This window comes from Clarias gariepinus, chromosome 17, assembly GCF_024256425.1.
Source record: "Clarias gariepinus isolate MV-2021 ecotype Netherlands chromosome 17, CGAR_prim_01v2, whole genome shotgun sequence".
Lineage (NCBI taxonomy): Eukaryota > Metazoa > Chordata > Actinopteri > Siluriformes > Clariidae > Clarias > Clarias gariepinus.
The window spans coordinates 10,638,152-10,661,179 of NC_071116.1; the positions used below are offsets into that span (position 1 = coordinate 10,638,152).

A 23,028-nucleotide genomic window follows, 5' to 3' on the forward strand; every position below is an offset into this window, starting at 1 on the left:
GACAAAATACAAATTTAGATATAATACACTTTCTTTTTTACCAATTTACACATTACATAAACAAAAAAACAAACAAACACTTGATTTAAAAAAATAAGTTATTATTGTGAAATATATTGCACTCTGCAAATAATTTTTCCCAATAACAGAGATTATTGCAGAGGCTTTTTTTTTTATTCATGCTGTTTTTATTTCAAAATGTCATTTTTTCAAAGTTAGTTTTTATTTCAAAATCCCGTTTTTCACGATGGCCTATTTATTTCATAATGCAACTTTTCAGCAGAATGAGTCGTTCTGTCAATCAAAAGCGATAGGGCAAAGCCAGCTGTGTGATTGGTTGCTCCTTTATTCAGACATAAGTAATAGCGCCTGAAGTATCGAGTTAGGTCTAATGGTGCAATATGTATTCTATGCAGGAGTTGGCAGTACAGTGTCTACTGGTAAATTATCTATCTCTATCTGATCTGCTAAAATAAGCAGAACACACAAGTTCGTCATCTTCCGTGACTTTTGACTTAGCACACAACTTACTAGTATAAAAATATAACGCAAAAGTGCCTGCTACTTATGCTCTGTAAAGACTTCATAACGCCTCTAATCTGAGGTGCTGTTAATTGGTCATTTTTTAGGCTGATAACTCTAAATTAACTTCTCGTCTGTGGCAGAGGTAGGTTTTGGTCTCGCCCTCCTGGGATGGCCTTTATGAGAGCCAGTTTCATTATGGTGCTTGACGGATTTTGCAAATGCATTTGACAATACAGTTCTTGCAAGAACTATTACAGAAAGGCTGACCTCTGTGTTTTGTAATAAAACTATAAAGACAATATTTTAGCAGGTCAGGGAGGATCATCTTGATGCAGTCAGTGTAAGATACACCACTCAGTGTATCAGCAAGCAAGTATACACCAATCAGTGTAAGCTGCAAGTGCAGCACGTCAGTGATGATGAACCAGTACCTGCTGATGATGACCAACACCTCTCCCCTTCTCTTCCAGAGTGAAAATGATGCCAATCAAACTGAACAAGTAAGCTGGAATAAAATTAGTAGCAGCATCAGCTCATGCTAGTAATTATTATTGTAGTCAATATTATTTAAAAATAATTTTTTTTCAGCCTTATTTTGAATTAATATTGTCTACAACATTAATTAAAATGAGTAAGTTTACTAGCCCGAACTAATGCTGCCTCTGATTTTATTCCAGTTTATCTGTTCAGTTGATTTTCACTTGGCTCGGGTACAGACGGAGAGAGGTGCTGTTCATCATCATCACTGACCCTGAGGTTGCTGGATCCAGACTTGCTGTCCCTGACCATAATGTTAGAGCTGTCAGAGCCTGTGAAACTGTGATTTCCTCTCACGCAAAAGGCATAATCTACTAATTTGAAGAATTTCACAGCATCTGCTTTTAAAGCTTTTTCTTCGTCGCATACATTTTCAGCTCCACCTTTTCTTTTTTTTTTTTTTTAAGTTTTCATCCATTGCAATTATTCATTTTTTGCTGTATCGAGAAAGGATCCATATCTCTCCCTTTGTAAATTAAAAGTGAAAGGGGGCGTAGTTTCAGAACACGTATGGAATAGGATTCACAAAAGTGTAAAACAATAGAGCGTTTTGGTGCTGCTCCGTTCTCTCCTCCTCACGCGCACACAAACCTCCTCACGCGCACACTTCCTCAGCGGACATGCGCAGCAACTCAAAGGGCAACATACTGTACATACATGATGTGATATACAACAGTGGTGACACGCTCTTTATCGGCGGCGCCCGTACGATTAACTCACTCATCTATATGCGTAAAAAAGAGATGCAATATTATAGTTTCTGTCATTTTTAAACTAAATTTACATACTGACTGGTCCGGCCACATTGACCAGCGGCCCACCGGGAAAACGCCCGGTGCTCCAGACAGCCATTCCGTTACTGCCAACTCATCAGTAAGGAAAGCAGCTATTGGCTGTCGTAGAAGTCGTTAGAAGTTGCTAGATGACGTCATCACGTAATTTGCATAATGCACGCTGCACATGCAAGTTATTTGCAAATTCAGAAACCGAAAGTAAGAGACAATTCTCTCATATGGCTTTCATAAAGTTATGTGACACTTATTTGAAGCTTGAAATATGGTAAGAATGTGTATTTGTATTTGACAAACCCATTTGTAACATTTCGACTTTTATCTCATAACATTGAGTTTATTCTTGTAGATTTACATATTTTTTTTATTTTTAACGTGGCACTAAAGCTCCATCGTACCGTTGTAGTTTTTATACATAGATATATAAATATATATTACTATATATATCACTATTTTTTTCATATTTAGCAGATGTTTTTATCCAAAGGGACTTATAAATAAGGACATTTAAAGGAATTAAAATCAACAAAAGAGCAAAGACATGCAAATGCTATGCCATGTCTCAGTTAGCTTATACACAGTGCATTTAGCAAATGCTGATGATAGAATAGAAAAAAAATAATACATGCTTATGGTAGGCCTCTGTTTTTATTTTTTAAATATATATAATAGCCTAAATAAAATAAAAAATATAGTAAACCAAAAGAACAGGAAAGCTAGTGTTACTAGTTAACATTAGTTTAGTTTTTTTAATGTCACAATTCCTACCCTCCTCCTTTACCCGGGCTTGGGATAAACAGTTTAACCATAACATTGTAACATTTTTTAAATACCATCTACATTAACAATTTAACAGAGTAGTCCAAATTTTTTTTGTTTTTGTTTTTTCCAGACCCCCCCCTCAACACTAACACTAGTTAACACTGGGCGGGGGGGGGGGGGACCCCTGCCGAGAGGACAGGCCTGTCTGTGAGTGCTTTGGGACGGGGGAGGGGCTGGCAGCGGCAGCTGCTGTTTCAAGTTGAGAAGAGTCAGTAGAGACACATCAGAGTCTCCAAAAGTCTCCAGTAACAAAAGAAAAAGTCGCCAGATTTGTCGCTAGTCGCTTTTTAAAAAACTTGTCGCTAGAGAGATTTGAAAAGTCGCTAAATATAGCGACAAAGTAGCTAAGTTGTCAACACTGGTTATTGCTAGCTTAAGCGGCCGGTCCGCGGAGCAGGTACTCAAGAAAACTTATCGATGTTAAAGGATCAGCCAATAGGCGCGCAGGTGCAACCCACTGGCGCTGATTGACAGAACGACTCATTCTGCCAAAAAGTCACATTATGAAATAAATAGCCCATCGTGAAAAACGGGGTTTTGAAATAAAAGATAACTTTGAAAAAATGACATTTTGAAATAAAAACAGCAGGAATAAATAAAATGCCTCTGCAATAATCTCTGTTATTGGTAAAATAATTTGCAGAGTGCAATATATTTCACAATAATAAGCTTTTTTTCAAAATATATGTTCCATTATTTCACAATATCATTCTCATATTACATGTGGGTCAATGACGTGACGCCCCCTTTTTCTGTCCGGGTTAATTTTATTTTGCAGAAAAAACTAGAAAATACCCAAAAATTTCTCATATACTTGTTATACCTTCTTTACCTACTAAACCACTTTAACTTCTCCAAATTTTTAAGTTTTTCATCATTCTTCTGCTATCCGAAGTGCCAAAACATCATATGGGGCGACCGTCTGGCCTTGACTTTTGTTAGGACAACTGGTTTAAAAACACTTTAAATCAACTTAAATATATCCCTTTTCCTAGTTGGCATAATTTCAAACATGTTTTACATCCACTGAAAAAACTATAAAGCATTTGCACATATATTTCTATCATGATATACAAACGAATGTTGTTCGAATTATGTTGATTCTATCCATATCATCCGGGGCGACCATCAACAAACCACAATTTTGGGACCTTTATTTTAAAAAACATCTCAAGGATGGGATACTGCATCAGCCAGACACAAGTGAAGACCCCCTGGAAACAACTGTAAGGTAAATCAGTCTCTCTCATATAGTAAGAAAAAGCTGTGACCACCAAAAAAACTGTGAATTATATATTTTTTCCCACAAATCTATATTTTGATGATAAATTTGATAGTGCTTTGTCACTAGAAGAAGCTTGTTTGGTTTCTGAGGCTAACCGTTAGCCTGTTATACTTGAGTAAACTTGAAAACATCATATGGGGCGAAAACTACACTGACATTCTATTTATGTGACTATACATGTATTAGTCATTTGAAACAAGTTTTAACCTATTTTACCTATTTCCTAGATGGCACGATTAACAAGCAAAGAGAAGACTGCTTGTCATGGACAGAAAGTCAACTCCGACCCTGCAGCAAGAGCAGAGTATCTTGCAAGGAAAAGAGAGAGGTAAAGAAAAAAGAGCTTCTGTAGCAGTGAGCTAGAGTCACTAGAGCTACAGAAAGTAGGGGACCAGGGTAGATCAAATAAACAGTTTAGACTGTATGCTACAATGAGCTATTAAACATTGGTCAACGAAACAGCTGTTTTCTAAATAGAGTAGGTTCAGGATAAGGAGGAAAGAGCACAGGTGTAGAATGTTTATCTTGTTGTTGATTAACAACTCTGTACACTATTGTTTCAGCTACCAAAAAAGAAGCATTAGGGAAAGATTCCATATGTGAAGTCAGATGAGTTATCAGAGAGGGAGAGGAATAATCTGAGAAACAAGTGGAAGGCTGCATCCGGAGGATACAGGGAGAGAAAAAAGATGAAGAAGGCAATGTTGGACCTGACACCTCAATCCATAGAGAACACGCTGCCAGATCCAGCAGGTGTAGAAGGAGTGGAGGGGCAGCAAGAGAGTCCAGGGGGGTGTGTGGTGGTGGATGCTCCACCTCAGAATGAGGATTTCCATCCACAAATGTCCTCCACACCAGAGAGAAAAGATAGAGAAAAGAAAGCTGAGAAGCGTTGTAAACGACTGCAGGCTAAGAAGCCTAAATTAAGAAAACTAAACATTAATCTGAGGAAAGATGAGTGAACGTGCATGTTATTCACAAGTTCTGACGCGTATCTTTCTTGTTACACAGTGTTACTCACGACTCCAGACGTCCGTTGATTTCTTTCTCTCTTGTTTTATTTTCAACATCAAAGTACAACGGTTGTTACAGTTTCTTGCATAAATCCACTGTAGTCACGACAAGTCATTTGCTGTGTTCTGTAGCTTCGGTACGTAACAGTTACAACAACTTATTTTACTGTATCCTTTAGCTTACAGTATCACGGTCAAAAGCTTGTGTTCTCCACACCTTTCTGTATGCTTCCGTGTCTTAACAACAACTTACAACTAACGTGTGTGATAGACATGCAGCTACACAACTGTGGGATGATGTCACAGAACAACTTATGAAATGATGTCACAATACAACTTACGAGTATAATACTAAATGCTTAAACTAATAAACTCAATGGACTTAATGTATAATGCTTAACTAACAAATTTAAATGAAATAAACACAACAACAAATTACGAGAATGAAATATGGCCCTTACAATGAGAAAAGGAAAGGAAAGGGCCAGAAAAAAGAAAATTATTATTTGTGATATTTGAATGTTGAAAGGTTAATTGAGATGCAAGTAGTGTTCATCCCTGTCCAATAAATCAAAAAGGTTCCAAAAAAGAGATTCTTTACTCAGCTTCTTAAATTCTTAAAGCATTTAATGTGTGTTGCAATAAAAAATATATAATTTTAAATGTTAATGTCCTTCTGATTTGTTATACTGTATTTAAATGTTAAAATGTTATTTGAATAAAAAGAGTTAAATTTTCTTTCGTCTTGAACTCTTTTGTGTACATTTTAACTGAAATTTTTATACCTGTGGTTTTCTTATCATTTGGGGCGACCATATGTCATGTGGGGTAACCAACAAATGGCAATAATTACACTACATTCATAACCAAATATTCATCAGTTTAGCCTCAAATATTAATCAGTGGTATGCTATTGTTGAATGTGTAATATCTGTATAAATGCTAATTCAGTTTTTTTTGCTTTTGAAGTAAAAATCATTATTGTAACTGGATAATGGGGGAGACCCTGATATTATAGAATAAACTTGTAAAATAATGTTTTTTATAAAATGTAAGGGCAGTAAAGTTTATCTTTCTTCATCAGTTTATCTACTTACTGATATGAGTTCAACTAATCTTAATGATGCATAAAAATGTGAATTTTGAGATATATTACGGTCGCCCCCGATGACTTTTTTAAGGCTATGTATTATTAACTTAAGTGTAAAAACCCTAAAATGTCATTTTTTTTTACTAGTCTTTATAAGGGCATGTGTACATTACATTCCAAATGTTTAGAAAATGGCCAAACATATCCATATTTTTGATATTTCAAAATTGGCCTATTAAAAAGTCTTATCCGTCAATGACCTATGTATGTGTCTTATTTATTCAAAGAGTTATTTATTTCATCATGTCCTACTTATTTTTTAAATTTTGAACACTTTGGAGTTCCATAGTTCAAAGAGTGCTGTTTAGAACAAACTCATTGGATACTGGAATTGGGACTGGAAGGGAAAAGTGTCATAGAAAAAGAAGCACAAGCTACAATGATGAATGCAGACTTAAGGAGATTGTCAAGCCATATCGATTCTTAAACATGGAAGAGTTCCATAAGGAGTGAGGCTGGAGTCAGTGTATCACAACACACACAGACTTCTTGGGCTACAACTGCTGCCTTCCTAGTATCAAGCTGCTTCTGAACCAGAGACATCAGAAAAATAACTGGACCGGTGAACAGTGGTCCAAAGTCCTCTTTCCAGTTGAACATATGTTGAATTTAATTTCCCCAGAGTCTGGAGAAAGAGTAGAGAAGCACTGAAACGTACGTGCTTATAATCCAGTGTGCCATAGACTGTAATTTTTTGGGTGCCATGTCATCTGCCGGTATTGGGCCACTGTGTTTTCTCAAGTCAAACTCAATGCACCCATCAACCAGAAGATTTTATAGAGCCCTTAATGCTTCCATCTGCTGACAACCTTAAGGGAAATGCAGGTTTCCTTTTCATGCAGGATTTGCAGACAGCGCCAAAAATACCACTAACTGCTTTGACCATAGACTACTGTGCTTGATTAAAATATTTCACTTTACATAAAATGAAAACTGAACACAGTTATTCTCCAAGGTTAGAACTCCTCTTTTAATTCTGTTATTTGTAAAACCATAATACAAATCATATAAATATGTTAGACAAATAAAATTTTTTCACTATCCCATTATTTATCTGACAAAAACGAAGCCAAAAAGAAAAAAGAAATGCGATTGGGGCAATACCAAGTACATCCCTTACTGCTTCCACAGGATTTAAGAGGGTAATTCGCAGCAATGTGATGTAAATAACCAGACCTTAATTACTGCATCATCATCAGGTTTACAGGCACCATAAAAGCAGAGGTTCTGGCAGTTTGCTAGCCTGGAGTATTCAAGTGTAAAGATGCAAAGAGGGAAAGACATAAGCAACTCCCGTCTTAGAGGAACTATTGCTGTAGATCAATCTAGAAAGTGTTATAAAATCATATCCAAAAAATTTGTGAGAAAGATTATTTACAAGTGGAAAGTATTCAAGAGTATTGCCAATCTTGCCAGGAATTAATGACCCACCACATTCACCCCTAGATCATATCGTAAAATGCTCAAAGACACACAAAAGAAAATGCAAGAGTTACATCTCAGACCCTACAGGCCTCACTAAGTATGTTAAAGTGCATGATATTACAATTAGAAGAAGACTGAACAATTACAGTTTGTTTGGGAGGGCTGCCAGGAGAAAGGCTCTTCTGTCTAAAAAGAACATGGACTGAGGTTCGCACAACTGCACCTGAACAGAGCACTAGCCTTCTGGAATATGGACAGATGACACCGAAGTAGAGTTGTCTAGCCTTAAAGCCCAGTCCCATGTTTGGCAAAAAGTAAACAAAAAATCAGCAGGAAGACCTTATAACCACTGCCAAGTATGGCTGTGGATGGGGTGAAGATTTGGCTTTGTTTTGCAACCATGGGACCTGGGCACCTTGCAGTCAACAAGTCAACCATGAACTTCTATGTATACCACAGTACACTAGAAGCAAATGTGAGGCCATCTGTAAGAGAGCTGAAGCTTAGTGTTTTGAATCTGTTTACTATAACATTGTGACCGTGTCTGTGTAAAACATTTAATTTTGTGTTTGCACACCATGCGTGTACTGTTTATTATAACACAAGTGTGCGTGCGCGTGTGTAAAGCAAAGGCAAGTCTCATTAGAGAGGTTAAAGATCCCTCCTCCTCTCACCTTTACACCCACACCCCCACCTTCTCATCTTGCTTTCGCGTGCACACACGTGCACACTCTCTCTCTTCTCTAGACAAAAACACTGCTCTGTCACGATTCTTTTCAAAGGTTTAGTGCAAGTATTTTTTTTTTTTACTTTACAGCAGTGATTTCATTAGCATGCGCTTACGCGAGAGTTATTAGCAGTGTTCCTTGCTAATTTTTCTTTTTTTTGTCACATATCTTTATTGAACATTTTTCAACTTTAACAAAACACAAAACAAAAATACACCTGACAGGCCACAAAAAAAGGAAACCATGTTTAAGATATTCAGAATACATAAATTAGTAAAAAGAATGAATAGATAAACTAAACAAAAAAATAATAATTAAAATAAAATAGGTAAAGCATAATGGTAACACTATACCAATTAAAAATCCTATGCAGTTACTTGAGGTACTTGGGGAGAAAACCCTTTCCACAGAATAGTTGACAAATCAGTCTCTAAATTGCGCATACAAGGCTTCCAAATATTATAGAACTGATCTGGTCGGCCATTAACTAAACATGTTAAATATTCCAGCGGGATTAGTTCCATTAAAATCTTATGCCATCCCGAAATAGTCTTATCGCTTATTCATCTCAATAATATATTTTTCCTGGATCCGGTATGGTAGTAATTTCTATTTGGTTTTATGTGATTTCACTTACTTTTAGGTACCCATTGGAACACAATAGTCATTCTCTGTAGTCAATTTGAGAAGTGCTTGCCTAGGAATCCAAGCTATACATAGGATGGGGAATCGTACGTGCAAAAGCTAACCATATACGGCCTCCTGGAATGTGCTTGCCCAGGAAGGTGAGGTATACATAGAACGGGGGAATTTAAAGAAACCCAGCTGTTGTGGAACATCACTGTATACTGAATACTCCATTGTATCAGAGGGTATTTAAACGAAAAGCGTTCAGAGTTCAGTGTGACACTGCAGTCTCCCCCGGCCGTTATTGCATGATAAATAAAGGTCGTTATCTTCTGAAAACCAAAGCCTGAGTCTTCAATTAATTTCCACAACATCTGTAGACCAAGGATCAAACATACAGGATCCATAGCCAACTCCTTGTCAAAAAGAATGCACATTTCAGATACAATCTTGGCCCAGTATATTTGTAACTGATTACATGACCAGAGACAATGAGTGAGAGTGCCAATTTATGTTTTGCACCTAAGGCATAGAGGTGAAAGGGCATTGTTAAATGTATGTCTACGGTTTGGTGAGATATGCAACCTTTGCACAATTTTGAATTGTATTGCTTTGGCCAAGTTATATAGATTTGGCATATTTCCAGGTATCATCCCATTCTTCCTCACTTATAGCGACTGAAAGTTCCCTCTTCCAAGCCGATCTAGTATTCAAAACCATTTGTAAAAAAAAACGAAAAAAGTCCTGTTGTGATAATTGATATTTTTGTCTCAAATCCTCAAAAGACGTTAGGCCATCAAACACATCCTGAAGCCGAGAAATACCTTGGTTTTCCCAAAATCTAAACCTCCCATCAGATCTGCCTGGAGGGAAGTTCGGATTATTCACAATTGGCGTGAGGGCAGAAGTTATTTTCATTCTTTCATCAAAACGATTAATGGCCCTCCATGCCTTAAGTGCAATTACAGTTACAGGGTTTTCACAGTTTTGCGATAACTTAGTTTTTTTTAAAAAAACAGTAGATCTCTTAGGGGAATTTTTGACAGTGATTGCTCAAGGTCCAACTAGGTAGAAGAATTATCGAATCAACCCAGTTAAAAATATATCTTAAATGTGCAGACCATTGATATAGCTCAATATTGGGTAAATCCAGTCATCCGATTCAACCTGGTAATTGCAGAAAACTTTAATCTTGGTCTGCGCTTGCTCCAAATAAAAGAGGAAAGCCAGCCATTTACATCTTTTAAAACTTTTTTTAGAAAACAGAACAGGTATCATTTGAATTGGATACAAAAGCTTGGGAAGGACAGTCATTTTTATTAAAGCTTTAAATTTTATTTTTATTTATGTTCTCTAGTGGAGTTTGGCGTTCCGCAGGGTTCAGTTTTAGGTCCACTGCTTTTTTCCCTTTACATGCTTCCTCTGGGCAACATAATCCGTAAGCATGGTATTAGTTTTCATTGTTATGCCGACGATACACAGTTATATGTCTCAGCAAAACCTGATGAGAAAAAACAGCTTACTAAAATTGAGCAATGTGTGCAGGACATAAGAAATTGGATGCTAATTAACTTCCTTCTGCTAAATCCGGATAAGACAGAAGTTCTAGTCATAGGACCGCATACAGCTAGGAGTAAAATTTTAGATCACACCGTAACTTTAGATGGCCTTTCTGTTCCATCAAATGCAACAGTAAAAGACCTTGGTGTGATTATTGATTCCAGCCTTTCATTTGAAGCACATGTAGATAATATTACCAGGATAGCATTCTTTCACCTCAGAAATATTGCCAGAATAAGAAATTTATTGTCGCTAAACGACGCAGAAAAACTAGTTCATGCTTTTATCACCTCTAGGTTGGACTATTGTAATGCCTTACTGTCTGGTTGTTCAGCTAGATGCATAAATAAGCTTCAGCTAGTCCAGAATGCAGCAGCGAGAGTCCTCACCAGAACCAGAAGATATGAGCACATCACCCCTATCTTATCTTCACTCCATTGGCTCCCTGTGAAATTTCGCATTGATTTCAAAATACTACTCTTGACATATAAAGCATTAAATGGTCTCGCGCCGCAGTACCTGAGCGAACTGCTAGTGTCTTACGATCCGCCACGCCTACTTCGATCAAAGGATGCAGGCTGCTTGTCAGTACCGCGTATTATGAAAAATACAGCTGGGGGCAGAGCTTTTTCTTACAAAGCCCCAAAGCTATGGAATAGTCTTCCAAATAGTGTTCGGGACTCAGACACAGTCTCAGTGTTTAAGTCCAGGCTAAAAACCTATTTATTTAGCCAAGCATTTTTATAAATAGATTTTCCATAGGTAAAGGAGCAGATCTGGGGGACTCATGGACGTAGAGTATTATGGTGAACTGGTATGTTTGGATGCTGTCTTCCTCACTCTCATTGATCACTCAGGTTTGCTGACGGTGAGGTGATTGTTTGCTTTACATGTCAGGAAGCCCTCATGTTTGTGTTTCCTTCTGGCTCTCCCTTTTAGTTATGCTGTCATAGTTAGTCCTGCCGGAGTCTCTGCTTGCACTCTACAGTTAATATACATTCACATTATACATTGTGTGACTGTGACCATACCTAACTGCCATCTCTCCTCTTCTTCTCTTTCCCCCCCTCTTTCTTTTTCCTCTCTCCTCCTGTCCCCCCTTTCACTCTTTCTCTCTCTCTCTGTCGAGCTACACATGTCGTTCCTGAGCTGCTAGTGATCCAGACTCCCTCTGCCCTCCGGACCTGTCTGACCCATCCTGGTGCCCCGCTTCTGGCTGAAGATCTCGTCACATGGATGCCCCGTGTGTCTCTCTGGGATGCGTCTGGTGTCTGGGAATGAGTCTCTCTACCTAGAAAATGGTTCTGGCCTCGACTGGTGTTGGCAACTGTTTCTCTGGGGACTTGACAGTTCGTTAGTTTAGGACTGGAACTTCCTACAAGTCTACCTAGAGTCTTCAAAAACTACCTGGACTCCATATTAACATCAACTGTTATGCTAAACTGCCTGCCACCCTACACACTGTATAAATGAAGATCATTTACTGCTTTCTGTTTCACCCAAATGAGGATGGGTTCCCTGTTGAGTCTGGTTCCTCTCAAGGTTTCTTCCTTTTACCATCTCAGGGAGTTTTTCCTTGCCACTGTCGCCCTCGGCTTGCTCACCAGGGACAAACTGACCATTTTGATCCATACAAATTCACATTTCATACAAACCTAAATAATTCTTTTGACTATGTAAAGCTTCTTTGCGGCAATGAAAATTGCTAAAAGCGCTATACAAATAAAATTGAATTGAATTGAATTGAATTAAAGCCACTCTACCCAACCACGAAATAGGTAGTGTGTGCCATTGGTTTAAATCCTCTCTAATTTTACTAAACAATGGGGAGAAATTATCTTGGAATAAATTTTTACACATAGGGCTAACGAAAATACCCAAATATATAAATTCTCCAGGGGACCATTTAAATGGAAATGAGGGGCAAATATTTGGCATTGCCTTCATAGAACCAACAGGCATAGCCTCTGACTTACTAAGACTCACTTTGTATCCTGAGAACGTGCTGAAGGTATTAATGATAAGAAGAGATGGTACTGAAGAGTCAGGTTTTGAAAGGAAAATGACCACATCATCTGCCACGGGGGGGCGCAATCCAGTGTCTTCTTGTGCCAGTCCCAAGTCTGGATAAATGCAGAGGGTTGTGTCAGGAAGGGCATCCGACGTAAAACATTTGCCAAATCAATGATGCGAACCAAGAATATAATTTCCATACCGGATCGGTCGTGGCCCGGGTTAACAAAGACCGCCACTGGTGCTGTTGACCTACAGGGTGCTGGTGGAAATTGGGCTACTGTTGGTCGAAGAAGGAGAGGAGGAAGGCGTGTTCGAAAGCAGAGAGAGAAGAGGAAAGGCAAGAGTTTAGGAGTGATAGTAGGGACTTTGAATGTTGGGACCATGACAGGGAAGGGAAGAGAGTTAGTTGATATGATGCAGAAAAGGAAGGTGGATATACTGTGTGTACAGGAGACCAGGTGGAAAGGTAGCAAGGCTAGAAGCTTAGGATCAGGGTTCAAATTGTTTTACCATGGTGTGGATAGGAAAAGAAATGGAGTAGGAGTTATTCTGAAAGAGGAGTTTGTAAGGAATGTTCTAGAGGTAAAGAGAGTATCAGATAGGGTGATGAGTCTGAAGCTGGAAATTGAAGGGATAATGTTCAATGTTGTTAGTGGTTATGCCCCACAGGTAGGATGTGAGTTAGAAGAGAAGGAGAAATTCTGGAGTGAGTTAGATGAAGTGATGCAGAGCATCCCCAGAGGTGAAAGGGTGGTGATTGGTGCAGACTTCAATGGACATGTTGGGGAAGGGAACAGAGGTGATGAAAATGTGATGGGCAGGTTTGGTCTTCAGGACAGGAATGTAGAAGGACAGATGGTGGTGGACTTTGCAAAAAGGATGGAAATGGCAGTGGTAAATACTTTCTTCCAGAAGAGGCAGGAACATAGGGTGACACATAAGAGTGGAGGCAGAAGCACTCAGGTCGACTACATCTTGTGTCGACGTTGTAACCTGAAAGAGATCAGTGACTGCAAAGTGTTGGTAGGGGACAGTGTAGCTAGACAACACAGAATGGTAGTGTGTAAAATAACCCTGGTGGTGAGGAAGGCGAAGAGGACAAAGGCAGAGCAGAGGACAAAGTGGTGGAAGCTGAGAAAGGAAGAATGTTGTGAAGTCTTTAGGGAGGAGTTGAGACAGGCTATGGGTGGTCAGGAGGTGCTATCAGTTGACTGGACAACTACAGCCAAGGTGATCAGGGAGACAGGTAGGAGGGTACTTGGTGTATCATCAGGTAAGGGGAAAGTGGACAAGAAGACTTGGTGGTGGAATGAGGAAGTCCAGGAGTGTATACAGGGAAAGAGGCTAGCTAAGAAGAAGTGGGACACTGAGAGGACTAAAGAGAGTAGACAGGAGTACAGGGAGATGCAGAGTAAGGTGAAGGTAGAGGTGGCAAAGGCCAAACAAAGAGCATATGAGGACTTATATGCTAGGCTAGACAGTAAGGAGGGAGAGGGGGATCTGTACAGGTTGGCAAGGCAGAGAGATAGAGATGGGAAGGATGTGCAGCAGGTTAGAGTGATTAAAGATAGAGATGGAAATGTACTGACAGATGCCAGGAGGGTGATGGGAAGATGGAAGGAGTACTTTAAGGAGTTGATGAATGAGGAAAACGAAAGAGAACAAAGAGTAGAAGAGGTGACTGTTGTGGAACAGGAAGTAGCAAATATTGGTAGAAGTGAGGTGAGAAGGGCGTTGAAGAGGATGAAGAGTGGAAAGGCTGTTGGTCCTGATGACATACCTGTGGAGGTATGGAAGTGCTTAGGAGAGGTGGCAGTAGAGTTTTTGACAAGTTTGTTTAACAAGATCTTGGAGAGTGAGAGGATTTCAGAGGAATGGAGGAGAAGTGTATTGGTGCCAATTTTTAAGAACAAGGGAGATGTGCAAAGCTGTGGCAATTATAGAGGTATAAAGCTAATGAGCCAGACAATGAAGCTGTGGGAAAGAGTAGTGGAAGCTAGGTTAAGGGCAGAGGTGAGCATTTGTGAGCAGCAATATGGTTTTATGCCTAGAAAGAGTACATCAGATGCAGTATTTGCTTTGAGGATGCTGGCGGAGAAGTACAGAGAAGGTAACAGGGAGTTGCATTGTGTCTTTTTAGATTTAGAGAAAGCGTATGACAGGGTGCCAAGAGAGGAGCTGTGGTATTGTATGAGGAAGTCTGGAGTGGCAGAGAAGTATGTTAGAGTGGTGCGGGACATGTATGAGAGCTGTAAGACAGTGGTAAGATGTGCTGTAGGTGTGACAGAAGAGTTCAAGGTGGAGGTGGGTCTGCATCAAGGATCGGCTCTAAGCCCCTTTTTGTTTGCTCTGGTGATGGACAGGATGACAGATGAGGTAAGACAGGAGTCCCCATGGACTATGATGTTTGCAGATGCCATTTTGCTCTGTAGCGAGAGCAGGGAACAGGTGGAGGAAAATTTGGAGAGGTGGAGGTATGCTCTGGAAAGCAGAGGAATGAAGGTTAGCCGCAGCAAGACGGAATACATGTGTATAAATGAGAGGGACCCAGGAGGATCGGTGAGGCTACAGGGAGCAGAGGTAAAGAAGGTGCAGGATTTTAAGTACTTAGGGTCAACGGTCCAGAGCAACGGAGAGTGTGGAAAGGAGGTGAAGAGGCGGGTACAAGCAGGTTGGAATGGGTGGAGAAAAGTGTCAGGTGTGTTGTGCGATAAAAGAGTATCAGCGAGAATGAAAGGAAAGGTGTACAGGACAGTGGTGAGACCAGCGATGCTCTACGGCTTAGAGACAGTGGCGCTGAAGAAAAGACAGGAGGCAGAGTTGGAGGTAGCAGAGCTGAAGATGTTGAGGTTCTCTTTGGGAGTGACAAGGATGGATAGAATTAAGAAGAGGGACAACCCACGTTAGATGTTTTGGAGTTAAAGTCAGAGAGGCCAGATTGAGGTGGTTTGGACATGTTCAGAGGAGAGATTGTGAGTATATCGGTAGAAGGATGCGGAGTTTGGAACTGCCAGGCAGGAGGTCTAGAGGAAGACCAAAGAGGAGATTTATGGATGCAGTGAGAGAGGACATGAAGTTAGTTGGTGTGAGAGAAGAGGATGCAGAGGATAGGGTTAGATGGAGGCAAATGATTCGCTGTGGCGACCCCTGAAAGGGAACAGCGAAAGACAAAGAAGAAGATCTGCATAAAGTGTCAACTTTTGGTGCCTTTCTTTAGTCTGCAAGCCTTCAATTAAGGGCTCGGTTCTGATTGCTTCAGCTAGGGGCTCAATAGCTAGCGCAAAAAGCAGGGGTAAGAGGGGGCACTCTTGTCTAGTTCCTCTATATAATGAAAAACTTGCTGATCTGGAACCATTTGTAAGAACGAAAGCTTTAGGCTCATCATATAATACTCTAACCCATCTAATGAAATCATCACCAAAATTAAATTTCTCCAAAACAAAAAATAAATATGACCACTCAATATGGTCAAATGCTTTCTTTGCATCGAGAGAAAATATTAGCCCGTCAATCTTACGCTGTTTATAGACTTGTATAACATTAAGGAGACGTCTCATGTTATTGCATGAGAAGAGGCCTTTTATAAAACCTACTCAATCATCTTTATTAACATCCGTTATTACGTTCTCCAAACACGAAGCTAAGATTTTGGCTAACACCTTCCTATCTGCATTTAATAGAACATTTTTCCATTCTGCATTTGTAAAATTGCCTCAATTAACTCCTCTTTAGAAATAGGAGCATTTAATTTTGCTTTCTGATCTAATGAGATAATTGGTAAACTAATTTTGGGAAAAAAAAGCTAATAGTGTAGTACTGCCACTAGACACGTGAGTATTATGTAGGTTCTTATAGTAATCTCGAAATATGTTAATTGATTTGCTATCATAATGTAGTTTGTCATTTGTGTCTAGTATTGATATAATTGAGCGTGAATCACTTTTCTTCTTAGTGAGGTAAGCCAGAAATTTACCCGGCTTACCTCCATGCTCAAAAAATTTCTGTTTGACAAACCTCAGTTTGTGTTCTGCATCTTGGGTAAGCAGTGAGTATTGCGCTTCTAAGTGCTGATATTTCTTTGAGTAACGCCTTATCTGCAGTCTTAATATATTTTTCCTCTATATTCTTCAAAACCTCCTCTAGTAATCTTTGGGTCTTGTTTTTTTTTACGTTTCTTAGAAACAGAAAATGACTAAATTAACCCTCTTATGTAAGCTTTGCTAGTCTCCCATAAGAGAGAAGGGTCTTGCGTGGATTTAGCATTAATAGCATAGAAAGATGTGAATTCCCCAATGAAAAAGGGATAAAATGTCTGATCTTTAAGTATATTGGTGTTTAATCTCCATTGCCGAAGTTATCTCTATTTGATACCTTTACATTGAGAACAACCATTGCATGATCTGAAACGACAATATTGTTAATACAATATTATAAAGCTAAATGCATTAAACTCTTGGGAATGAAAAAATTATAAATTCTCCTATAACACTGATGCGGTGGGGAGAAAAAACTCTATTCTTTACTACTGTAGATGGGTAAAGCGCTCTCCAAAAATCTATAAGTTCTAAGTCTTCACAAATGCCATTAATTTGTTTAGCTATGTTGGCACCATTATTTTATGGGGAAATCGATCAATAAGAGGATTTAACATACACTTAAAGTCACCAGCAGCAACCATATAATCTGATCTCAAACCAAAAAGTCAGCAAAAGCCTTCATAAGGAAATTAGAGGGGTGCCCTGGAGGATAATATACATTAAACAAGGTAATAAACTTGCCATATAAAGTCCCGTATATAATGACATAACGGCCTCTGTCATCTTCTGTCAATTTAACAACATTTAACGGTATATCTTTTCTGATCATTACTGCTACTCCTCTACTATTTGACGAAATGGATGAGGAGTATACTTGATTATACCCCCCCAGCTTTAACTTCAAATGTTCCTGTTTGTCTAAGTGTGTTTCCTGTAACAGAGCTATACCAATTTTCTCCTTTCTAATGTCTATCCACAGCCGCGACTGTCGGGCTAGGCGTATTTCTCGATGCCGTTTTTTTCGCACTCCTCAGTGCAACGCCGGTTGATTTGTTAAAATAGTTATTTAAACTCATTCCGTCAATATAGAGCTTGTAATTGCGTTACTCCTCTGTTTAAATAAAAAAGAAATTGGCATGAATAACCGAGACTACTGCGTAGCTCGTGAAAACACATGTTCACTCTAAGACGCCATCTAGCATCCCCTTGCTAATTTTTCTGATAAAACAGTCTTTCCATTAATGTGACACACACGTCTGTATTTATTTTTACAATTTTTTAAAGGTAAAGTGCAGGTCACTGTGTTTTATTTTTACTTAATATTTATATTAATAATTTTTTTGTGTTTTATTTTTTTGGGGGGCTGTGCAACGGAGTTTTTATTATTTCTTATGGGAAAATTCGCTTTGATTTACAAGTGTTTCAAAATACGAGCCCGGAACGAATTATGTTTGTTATCCAAGGTTTCACTGTAAATGCAAATTCCCAGAAGCCATATGAACTGAAGCAAGGTTGTAAAGAAAAATGGGCCAAAATTCTTCCACATTGATGTAAGAGGCTGATAAAGTCATACAGGAAATGATCAAGTAATTGCTGCTATAGGTAGACCAACAAGCTATTGAACTATAGGGGTACTTAGAACTGCCACCATGTTATAATGACCATATACTGTATGAAAGAATAATTTAAGTTATTGAAAAAAAGTAACTTTCATAATATTCATTTTTCCTTTCCGAGATGAAGTGTATTTTGCCGGTGTGTATGTCCTGAATGTTACCTGTGCAGCTAGTAGAGCATTTTTTAACTCCTCCCTTGTGACCTCTGGTGTATCAGGCTGACCAGCAATCCCTAGGTTTGAGATAGTTTGATTCTGCCTTTCAAATTCAGCAGTCTCTTTCAGGTGGGCATTTAAGTAGGCCTTGGATGCCTTTAAGTAGCCGTTCAAAATGTGTAACATGATCTCCATCAGGGGAGGACACCTGCAAAGGAAACAAACATGCATAATTTGCTTAATAAAAGGGGAAATTTAAAGTTAGATTTAAGGAATACAAAATCTGCATATATTGTGTGATGATTTTTAAATAGTGTTTGTGGGGAGTATCTGGATAGCAAATAATCAAATAGGAGAATAGAAGGACAATCAAAAAGAAATAATATCATACCTTAACACTCTGGGGTCACATCGCAATACAGTGAGAGGGTCAACTAGCAGATCATTTTGGGTGTAGCAGTGCTTTCTAAGATGCTTGACAGATGGCTGCAAAGCATTTACTGTCATCACCCAGAGCCTAAACGAACAATCAAATGAGAAAGAGAAATATTTTGTAAATCAGTAATGGCTATTGTAACTCAAATTTGGAATTTGTTTTAAAAATAACTGAGTTACAAGGTGTCCAAATTTTGACTGGTTGTGTGTGTGTGTGTGTATATATATGTGTGTGTGAGAATACGCAATACTAATCAAAGGTTCGGACACACCTTATTAAATGACTATTCTTAATTTTTATTGTTTTCAAATTTGAATATCAATACTGAAGACATTGAAATCGAATTGTTTTCGAACAATCTTAAGGAAATTCCCAAAGATGTTAGAGTACTTGTCTGCTTTTTCTTTACTTTCTTTATACTTTACAGTAACTCGTCCCAAAGCATCTCAATTGGATTTAGGCTTGGTGTTTGTAGAGGCCAGGTCATCTAACGCAGCACTCAATCACTATCCTTTTTAAACAAATAGTTCCTGCATAACCCAGAGGAGTGTTTGGAGGCACTGGGTTGTTGGAAAACAAATTATGGTCCCACTAAGTTATCGAGAGTGTCATAAACAAATCACCCCGACACCATCACACCTCCTTTATTCTTCACAGTCAGGAAACATCAGCTCTACCTAGTTAAAAAGAAAAATCTTAAATTTTGATGCATTAGACCACACAGATCTTATTTTCTTTGCCCAAGCAATTATCTTGTGTGTTGTTCTTTCAAAGGCTTGATTCATGCAGTCTTCTCGGAACTCTGAAAATTGGTAATCAAGTCCATATTTCTAATACAAATTTATTGAAAGGTTGTACATGAACTATATTACATTGGAAATTAAAAGAAAATCTTTACATTTGATAGTAGGCACCGGTCACTTCTTGCAACATTTACAGATCCTGTGGTCATCAGCTTTGAATGAATTTTTGATTGATTTTTTTTTTTATCATCTCTGGACATAGTGTTGCATTCCTCCCTTTTAGTGTACGCCACCATTTTTGCACAAGAACAATGTAATTCCAATGTAATGATTTAGAAGTTTATGAAGATGTCACAAAAGGTTGTTTGAGATGTTTTGAACAGCAAGAGTGGAAGAACATCACTAAAGGACGACAATAGATCAGGAAGACCTTAAACGACCTCAACCCCCCAAAATGTCGGAGAACAATTCACAACTTTGCTGCCATTGTTGGTGTATCATATGGAACAGTCCAGGCAATCCTCACATGTGATCTGAACATACACCCTGCTGCTGTCAAGTTTGTCCCCAGGTATCAAAGGCAGGATACATAGTGAAAAAACAGAGCTAATCTTAAAGCTTTTTGATAGCCCCCAGATATATCACCTATTACAGTCCATGTGTGTAAATTTATATTAAAAAAATAATAATTAAAAACACTTTTGTCCATACTATTGTTTTGTAGTTTAAAAAATATGGACATGCAGCAGGACATTTATCCCGGCACAAAGACTAAAATTAAAAATAGATGACAAAATTGACACTAGTGCCAATCATGTTAGCAAGGACGGTAGCAAGAAGGAATGGGAGCCACTTTCAGTTAAAAAATTTTTTTGTGGATGTTTACCCAATCTTTGCCCTAATTTAGTCACGTCCAATTCCTCCCCACCACTAGGGGGCTCTGATTGGCTGTAGAGCCGTGATTAATGTGGGAGCACTAAGTACCCCTCAGGTTAGTTTGACGAGATGCAAGATTAACAGCATTGGTAAATTTAGAAATTTAAATGAGAAATAATCTTCTAACAACAGTAAATGGACTTGGCATGTGTGAGAAATGAATCTCACTCACTCCTCTTCTATACCACTTTATACAGTATACAGGGTTGTGTGAGGGCCTGAAGCCCATCCCAGGAGACGTGGGGCACGAGGCGGGGTGCCAATCCATCATAGGCACATCATTGGGCACACATACACAGACTTACATGCATATTCACTACAGGCAAAAATTATCCTATTTGGGTCTCCATCTGAATCTTTGGACTGTGGGAGAAAACCTACCAAGCACAGGGATAACATGTACACAGAGACAAGAATCAAACCTGTCCACGCACCAAACCCGGACTCTGGAAGTGCTAGGCAACAACGCAAATTAGATTTAGTCAACTGTGGTTATTTTTTAGGGTTTAAGACCAAAGACCAAAGACCAAAAGTCCATACCAAACACCTTTATTTGTTTTGTTTAACTTCAAAATAAAGTCTATTATTTATTTTGACAAGTTTTGGATTCCTTTTGAATCTTTAAACCTACATGGAAGTCAGGGGAATTTTCCCACAACAAGCCATTTGCATGACTGATTTAAAGCACAAGTATACATAGACTATATTGGCAAAAATATTTTTTCTCATTGCCTCCACATGCATATGAACTTCAGTAACATTTTTTTTTTTTTTTTACAATTCCTAATCCATAAGGTTAAATATGATGTTGGCTCATCCTTTGCAGCTATAACAGCTTCAACTCTTCTTGGGAGGCTTTCCACAAGGATTAGGAGTGTCTGTCTTTATGGAATTTTTTTTACCATTCTCCACTAGTGCACAGTCATGTTGGAACTAGTGTGGGGTTGGGCTTAGCCCCTTACTTTCAGTGAAAGGAACTCTTAATTCTTCAGCACACCAAGGCATTTTGGACAATTTTATGTTTCCAACTTTGTGGGAACAGCTGGAAATGGCCTCTTCCTGTTTGAACACGACCGCGCACCAGTGCACAAAGAAAAACTTGACTGGCCTGCCCAGAGTACCAACCTCAACCTGATAGAACACCTTTGGGTTCCATCATCCAACATCAGTGACTGACCTCACAAATGCGATTCTAGAACATTAGTCAAAAATTCTCATAAACACATTACTACACCTTAGGGAAAGCCTTCCCAGAAGAGTTAAGAATTGGATGTTACTCAAGTTTATATGCATGTAAAAAAAAGGAAATACTTTTGGCAATATAGTGTATTTATAACATGTTTATCATTGGTTAAGCATTACATTATGGCCCGAATGTCCCATTAATTGTTTATCGTTTATAAAAATGACTTGTCATATTAACTAGCTGCAGAAAATTGCCTTCCTTCCTAACAGGCCTGAGATCTCACTGATGGTAAATTCTGAACATTGTATATTTAAATTAAGTCACATCAGAGACTAGGTTGTCAGTCTGCCTTAAAATGTTATTCAACCTTTCTTGGCTTCTTATTCTGTTTGTAATTTGTCATTATAGACAGTCCACTGATGGTGATATCTGGACAATGTGGATTAGCAAATTTTTGCAGCCAGTAAGACTTCCATGAGAAAAGGAAAAAAAAGTGGGCAATCCACCCTAGCCTGTACATGTTTTAATGGAACTTCTCAATGTCAGAATAAGAATAGTGTTACAAGGGCAATCCCCTTGTTGCTGGCATGCTGTGGATCTCAGATAACAGTGTGGTGTAATAGGGGTATCAGCATGTTAAGTGGCATGTTCAGTTTATTAACAAAATCTCATAGGTATTTAAAAAGGACATTTTAAGAAGTCTTTAATAAGATACAGTAAGTCCCTGACTTACGTACATTCAATGTTACAAATTTTCGCAGATGCTAACAGACCACGGATAAACGAACATTAGTAGATGCGAACAAATTGCGGACGTAGCTCGTGTTGTATAAAAATAAGCACTGTAGTGCACATTTACAATTATAAACAATATTTTCAGTGTAAGTGAATTAATAAAATCGTTTTAGTATTTTTGTGCGCATGTTTGGAGGTGCAGAAGAAATGGGTCAGCCTCATCGGTTTTAATGAATCAGTCTAGAATCACGATATTAGAAAATGGCTGTCCTGTAAAGCTGTCCCGATGGTGAAAAAAACTATTTTCGGAAAATCTTCAATGAGATGGGAGTCAATGAGAGTTCACAGTCCAAAACAACTGAAGAGACAAAATGTCGTCCATTTAAGCACGCAGTAAACACCATGTAGGGTAGCACATCACCTCTATCTTATCTACACTGCATTGGCTTCCGGTGAAATTTTGCATTAATTTTAAAATACTACTTACCTATAAAGCGCAGAACTGCATTGCGCCGTGTAGGTGAGTGAACTGTTAGCGTCTTATAATTCGCTACGCCTACTTTGAAGTAAAAGGATGCAGACTGCAAGTTACCGCGAACGTTCCCAGTTTGTATCAGCATTTAAATTATACTGCTTTAGTCCGTTTATAATAATAAAAAAAAAAGTTTATACTGTTTAGTATTATTGGGCTTTCCACTTTTAAAA

The 23,028-nt window shown here is 38.6% G+C and overlaps 1 protein-coding gene across 1 annotated transcript in view; it reads right to left on the reverse strand.

Annotated features, from left to right (window-relative positions):
- ints2 (integrator complex subunit 2) overlaps positions 1–23,028 on the reverse strand; it is a 154,950-nt gene that overhangs the window by 26,198 nt on the left and 105,724 nt on the right. Inside the window, exons 19-20 of the mRNA XM_053515907.1 lie at positions 18,679–18,804; positions 18,294–18,495 (exon numbers count right to left, since the gene is read on the reverse strand). Coding sequence (XP_053371882.1) covers positions 18,294–18,495; positions 18,679–18,804 — 328 coding nt within the window. The remainder of the gene's footprint in view (positions 1–18,293; positions 18,496–18,678; positions 18,805–23,028) is intronic.